This window comes from Octodon degus, unplaced genomic scaffold (assembly GCF_000260255.1).
Source record: "Octodon degus isolate 3935 unplaced genomic scaffold, OctDeg1.0 scaffold00086, whole genome shotgun sequence".
NCBI classification, from domain to species: Eukaryota; Metazoa; Chordata; class Mammalia; order Rodentia; family Octodontidae; genus Octodon; species Octodon degus.
The window spans coordinates 4417518-4424970 of NW_004524662.1; the positions used below are offsets into that span (position 1 = coordinate 4417518).

The 7453-nt window shown below is 38.2% G+C and overlaps 1 protein-coding gene across 3 annotated transcripts in view; it reads right to left on the reverse strand.

The window, feature by feature from the left end:
* Positions 1-7453, reverse strand: part of Kiaa0391 (KIAA0391 ortholog) — a 141762-nt gene that overhangs the window by 89710 nt on the left and 44599 nt on the right. For all 3 annotated transcript variants that reach the window (XM_023721864.1, XM_004637086.2, XM_023721863.1), the window contains exon 5: positions 1991-2098. In XM_023721864.1, the coding sequence (XP_023577632.1) occupies positions 1991-2098 (108 nt within the window). The remainder of the gene's footprint in view (positions 1-1990; positions 2099-7453) is intronic.

The window sequence follows — 7453 nt, forward strand, 5'->3', positions numbered from 1 at the left end:
CTGTTATTCTGCATGTTTTTTGTGGTTCAAGGGACTGAACCCAAGGACCTTTGCACTGAGCTACATCCCCAACTATGGGATTATAGGCATATGCTGCATAGTGGCTTATTTTGGGGGGGTTTTTGAGTCAGAATGTCAAGATGTGGTCCTGGCTGGCCTTGAGCTCACTAAATTGCCCAGGCTGGTTTCAAACTCTCGATTCTTCTGCCTCCCTCTGTCAAGTGCTGGGATCACATGTTTGCACCACTTTGCCATTTATAGTACTTTTCACTGTCTAGCAAATTGTGCTGTTTTCCTTCCTGTATTTTATATATGCTCAAATATACAATTGCCACATAAGATTTCTTCTACTCCTTATATTTTTATTTATTTATTTCTGTATTTAGGACAAGGTCTACAGGGTGTGCAGGGTCTCACTATGTAGGCTGCACTCGTAGTGATCCTCCTGTTTTCAGCCTCCCAAGGGCTGGGAGTTTCAATCACTATGTCAGTGTACCCTGTGGATGGGGCGGCCATGCCAGGGATTGAAACCTGGCCATGCTCTGCCTAAGCAGAGCTATCAGGCCAGCCCTCCTTTTATAGTTTTATTTTTATTCAGAGTTTTAAACAACTGTAAATTTAAAATATAGTTAATTATGAACACAGTTGGAACTCAAAATGGAAAATTATTGGAAGGAAATAAATAAAACAATGACAATGACTACTGGTGAATAATAGAATTATTTATATGCTTTTCCTTCCCTGTTTCCAAATTTTTTACAATGAATACATAGTGTTTAAAAAAAAATAAAAAAATAAAAATAAAAATAAAGTGAGAACCGTTCATTGATAAAAAAAAAAAAATACATAGTGTTTTTATAAAGTAATCTCTTTCTGTCTCTTTCTGTACTAGAGATTGAACCCAGGGCCGCCACACAGAGCCTTTGTCAGTATCACTGCCTCAGAGGCTCTCTCATGTGTATAAGAGATAAAAAACATTTTCACCTATGAGAGGCTGAGATAGAAGGACACAAGTTTAAGACCAGTATAGGCTATATAGTGAGACTCTGTCTCAAAAACAAGACAAACAAATAAATTCTATTTCCTTTTATTTTTTAAAATAAAAGATTTAAAAGACATACTTAAATATAATATAGGCACAAATACAAATGAAAAGCGTATCAAAATTTTTCCATAAATTAAGCTTATCCTTTGTTTCTACTTGTGAGCTTTTCTGAGTATAAATGGTCAAACTGAACTAGTAGCATCTCTAAGAAAAAGCTTTTATACTGGCAGCAATTTTAAAGAACTAATACAGTTCAACTACAGATGAATGGCCATAGACTGCCAATGATAAGAGCCACAAGTCTGAAATCCAAGTGTTGATTATCATTTAATTTTGACGATAGGACTGTTACCTAAGGATTTATTGTATAAAATAACCTCATTTTCTAACCTATAAAATAGGGATTAAAATAACTACTCATTGTTGCAATGAAAAAAATCATGATATTCTTCTTAGAGACTGCTAAAACATTTATAAATCAATAAGCCAAATGGGTACCTCATGAAAGAAGACCTGGTGAGGTTAATTTATGAATGCACTGTGTTTGGAAAAAACAAATGTAGGTAACACGTGACTAGTATCTCTATTATATCCTAATATACTGGTAATTGTTACAGGGGTAGCTCCACAGGAAAATGGCAGAGAAACAATAAAGAAAGCAGAGGGCTAGAAGGAGATGGGCTAAAGGTCACAAAAAATGAGCAATGCCCTTTGTAATGTGGTTTTCTTTTAACTCCTCATTCTCTTTAATTTCTTACTCCCAGCCTTGTAGAACTTACTTGGAGAGATAAAATGGTGGCTTTGAGATGAGGGATGGGTCACTGCAGCACATTTAGGAGCTTAATTTCATGAAGGAAGACAAGAAGCAAATATCTTCATGGATCATTAATAGGAAGAATAAATATTTATGGAGATAGAAAACAGCAAAACTGACTTTGTACTTACAGACTGAGATTCCCGAGCTCTAGGAAACATTTTAGCAACATTGAGTCCATCTATGACAATATCAAAAGGAGGACAGGATTTTACAAAGTCTTCAAATCTCTCCAGCTCCTACAAAAGAAGTCAAACAAGACATTAACAAGAACTTTTTATGGACTGTATTGTAAACATGCTGTGGCAACAATACTGATTATTGTTTGTGACAACTGAAAGTATTCCTCCCCTAAAAGCATGCAGATACTCATACACACAAAAATATTCTTAAAATGAAATATGAACACGTGTAATCCCAGTTCTCTGTGGCTAAGGCAGGAGCATCATAAGTTTGAGGCCATCTTGGGTAACTTAGCAAGATTCTCTTAAGATAAAAAAGGGCTGAGCATGAAGCCCACGGCAGAGCGCTTGCCCAGTATTCACAAGGCTCTGGGTTCAACCAAAGAAACCCCAAGAACCTAAAAAAGTCAGGCTAATGGATACAGATATATAGAATTACCTGATACATGTTTAGCTCATAGCTCTTTACACTTCAGAGTACCTTCACTGGGACTTCCTTTGATCTATAGCCAGCTATCGAGACCCACAGTTGTCATGAAGTTGACCCACATAACAGTCGTGAAGGAAATGAAATATCAAAACCCCTGAATCCTGTTCTGTAAGCCAAGGAGAAGTAAACTGCAGTTGCAGTTACCAGAACAACTGTAGTGGAAGAGCAAGGCTTGAAAAGCTATAGCTCCTCTTTTGGCATCAATCAGCTTTTGTTTACTTACGTCTGTCTTGATGAATGGATGGTTCATCCAGTCATCCATTTAATAAGTATTTGTTTAGCTTCTACTTTATGCCTAGCACTTCACCAAAAAGACAAAAATCCCTAACTTAAGGGAGTTTTATGGGAGGATATATTAAATAAAACAAACGACAAAATTATACTAAATGTCAAATATAGTAAGTGTTATGAAGTACAAAGGGAGGATGTTTCATTTCTGGTAATGATGGAATAGTCTGTACTAAAATGCCAGATGACGGTTGAAGAGATGGCTCAGCGGTCTAGGCACCTGCCTAGCAAGCACGATGACCTGGGTTTAATCCCCAGTACCACATGCCATGCTGGCCCAGGAACCTCAGAAACCCCTGACATATCTGTGCTGGCCACCAAAACCGGGAATAGTGGTACATGCCTGTAATCCTAGTGCTGGGGCGGCTGAGACAGGAGGATTACTATGAGTCTGAACTGTGTAGTCAGACCCTGTACCAAATAAATAAATTTTAAAAATGTTTAAAAAAGAATGCTAGATAATAGAAATTTTAGATTAAAAACTGACCATAGGACTGGAGTACAGCTCAGTGGTACAGCACCTATGTGAAGCCCTGAGATCCATCTATATAACTCCACACAAGCACACACAAAAACAATCCAAAACTAGAACAAAAACCCCAACCATATGTTGAAACATACTAAAGAATGACCAAGTCTACACGCCTGTTGTCCCAGTATTTGGAAGGCTGAAGCAGGAGGAATTGCAAGTTCAAGACCAGCTTGAACTACATAGCAAGAATCTGCTTCAAAAAAACCCCAAAAATAAAGTATCTCTGTTCAAATATATTTCCTACAAAATCTTAAGAGTTAAAATTACTATCAAAGGGCCAATGAGATAGCTCAGCAGACTAGGCGCCTGCTTAAGCAAGTGCTGGGATGGATTCAATCCCTGGTACCACATGCTGAGCTGGCCCCGCCCCAGGGTGCATTGAGCTGGCCACAGAGACCAGCGTGGTAGCACATGCCTGTAATCTCACAGCTGGAGAGGCTGAGACAGGAGGCTCACGACAAGTCCAAGTTGTGTAGTGAGACCCTGTACCAAATACAGTAAAAAAACAAAAAACAAATTACTATCAAAATTAAATAGTAGTTAGAATAAGGATACTTTTTATGTAAATAAAATATCAAGGATAATTGAAGGTTTGCACAAAATATAATTTTTTTTTCAGTCTACATAGCCCGGCTGGAAACAAGGTATTATTAAATAGAACAGCGAAGTTTCACTAATACACTCATCTCAGAAGTAATGACACACTAACGCTATTCATCGTTACTATCAAAATGGACATCTGAAAAAAACAACAAAAACAAGGGTAAATCTAGATAATTTATAAACTTTCCCTCTAATTCTAATATTGTAGATGTTAATAACACTTGGAAATCCCTTAAAATCACAGCAGGGAAAAGCTTATACTTGAGATGCTTTATTTGAAAGGGAAGTCTAGGAACTTTTGTATAATCAACAGGCTATGTAATGAAATCTCCCTCCAAAGCTATCCTCCTGATCCATGCCTTTTAACTAAAAGACGGAAAAACCCAGGATAGCAAGCTGTATATTTCTTCCCATTGCTAGAGCTCCACTTGCCAATGGAACCAACCAGGGACTCTCTATAATACTTCCAATGGGCCCTCAAGAAGCAAACTTTTCAAACGAGGTCTGTTTATGCTACATAATTCAAAAGCCACTGAACAGGCCATGAAGATAATGCACAGCGAAGAAAAAGCTGACCTATTGAGACAGCATAGTGTACTACACTCTGCAAGCTTAGCTGTTTTAACAGAAGGTAAATTCACATCAGGAATAACTTTCTAAATCTACTGCTGGAATTGTACTTGACTGCATATGTTATGTACTCAGGCCAATGATCTGAAGGTGGGAAAATCTACCCATCTTTGAATTATTTGTTTTCTGATCACTAGTTTTAAAAAGTTTTTTAGATAATGTAATTAACATGCCATAAACTCAATCATTTCAAAGTATAATTCACAGGGTGTGCAACATGATCCAATTTGAGAACATTTTGTCCCTTCTAGAGGAAACTTATTAGCAACCAGCAATCTATTCTCTGTCCCTACAGGTTTGCCTATTCTGAGTCCATATTATAAACTCAATCATAAAGATATATCATTTTTTGTGCCTGGCTTCTTCACTTAGGATGATGTTTTTAAAGTTTATTCACTTTGTGGCACGAGTCAGCACTTCATTTCTTTTCATTGTCAAACATCCAACCATTGTGTGGATACAATACATCTCATCCATTCATCAGCTGGTAGATTTGAGTTGTTTCCACTTTTTGCCTATTACAAGTAATGTTGCTGGAAACATTTGCATACAAGTTTTGCAGGAGTGTACATTTTCATTTATTTTGTAATACCTAGGAATAGATTTACCTGGTCAGATGATAACTCTATTTTTAACTTTTTGAGGAACTGGTACTTATGCAAAATAGCTGCACCATTTTACCTTCCCAACGGTAATTACCAGGGTTCTGATTCCTCCACTCCATACCAACGTGGTTATTGTCTGTCTGTATTACAACCATGCCTGTGGCTATGATGAGGCTGGTATCTCATCATAGTTTAGACATTTATTTGACTAATGACTAATGATGTGGAGCGTCTTTCCATGTGTTCATTAGATTACGGAGCTTTTTGTTTTTGTGACATATATGCTTTTTAAGTTCCAGAAGTGTTCCCTCTTGAATAATAGTCACAACTTTTATCATCTTTATTTTCAAGACTAGATCCCCAAAGAATAATTGCAAAGGAATTATAAATTATGATTTTCAGAGGCTGTTAACTCAAATGCCTGCAAGTACTAGGCAGGTAATACAAAGAAGTAATATGGGCCAAATCTAAGAAAAATATATCAGAGAAAGCAAAACGGCACATAGGAAATGGCAGAAGCCTCACTGTTTCAGTATTTAAGAGGAAGGGGAGGTACAGTCAACCTCCCCTGTAACAAACTGGAGAACATAGGCTCTTCTAAAGGAAGAATCCAGTGCTTAGTCCACTTAGCTGTTGCTATGCAAAATAAAGATTCAGGGCTATAGATCAGACTTTTCAAGCAAAGTTGCAATCATCGGCGTTAAATACATTTGGCAGCCAGGCATGATGGGACATTCCTGTCATCCCAGTGCTCCAGAGTACTTACGAGGCAAGAAGTTTGCATGTTCAAGAGGGGTCTGGGCTACACAGTGATCCAAGGCCAGCCTGGATTCACAATAAGATCCACTCAAAACTAGAGAAAGGAAAAAACATTTCTAGTCCTCCTACCCTATGAGTTATCCATCCACAGACTTAACCAATAGCAAACTGAAAAAATTCCAGGAAGTTCTGAAAAGCAAAAGTTGAATTTGTAGCATGGTGAATGCTACACTGAATCCATGCAAGAGAAGTGACGTGGAGGTGCCCAGATATTGTCCCCACCTCATCACTGATGATCAGTCACTGCAGCATCCACTTGAGCACTTTTCATCTTGGGTGTCATTTGTATCCCATGAGTTAGGCTTATAATAGCTGTATCTGTATTGAACATACACAGGTATCTTCTTATTTTCCCTAAATGATATAATTTAACAACTATTTATGTATCATTTACTTGCATTATTAGGTATTATTAATAATCTAGCAGAGAACAGCATATGCCATACAGTGATGTTTTGGGTTTTTTTGTTTTTTTTTTGTTTTGTTTTGTTTTGTGCAGGATCTCACTATGCAGCTCAGACTCAGTGATCCTCCTATTTTCAGTCTCCCTAATGCTGGAATTACAGGCATGCACCACCACACCTGGACTCCATCACCAGCTCAGCATGCCCAGGGGCAGGGCCAGCATGGCTTGTGATTCCTGGGATCAAACCCAGGCCCTGTGCTTGCCTATGCTAGTGCTTAGTCCCCTGAGCTATCTCATTGGCACTTATAGTGATTTTTTTTTTTGTTTTGTTTTGTTTTGTTTTGCGGAACCGGGGATTGAACTCAGGCCCTTGTGTTTGCCAGGCAAGCACTTATTCTACTGAGCCATCTCCCTGGCCCCTATAGTGATGTTTTAAGTGATAACAGACTCGACATCCCATACGAGCGGCTCCAGAAGATGAAATCATCTGACACTGAACCAGTCCTACGTTCTGTATAGACATTCTTTCACAGATACATGAAGAAATCACTTAATCATGCAACTCGTGATTGTGTACAGGAGGAAGTATGTAGGTAACTTCCAAATACTACACCATCTTCTCCAAGGGGACTTGGGCATCTGTGGATTTTCATATCTGCAGAGTCTGGAACCAATCCTTGCGGACACTAAGGGTCAACTACATCTCAAATAAGTATTATAACAACAACAAATATATATCATTATACCCTTTCTTTTTAACAGGGTCTTGCTCCATAATTCAAGCCACCCTTGCATTTGTGGAAATCCTTCTGCCTCAGCCTCTAGAGTGCTTGGATTACATGCATGTGCCACCATGCCTAGCTTAGATTCTACTCTTCTGTTGTTTTGTTTTGGTACTGGGAGCCAAACTCAGGACCTCATGCTTGTTAGGCAGGCACTGTGCCACTGAGGTATATCCCTAGCCCTTAGGTTTTATTCTTAAACCACAAATTTATAGTTAATTTACTAGATCAATCAGTAGATTCTCTCTCTCTCTCTC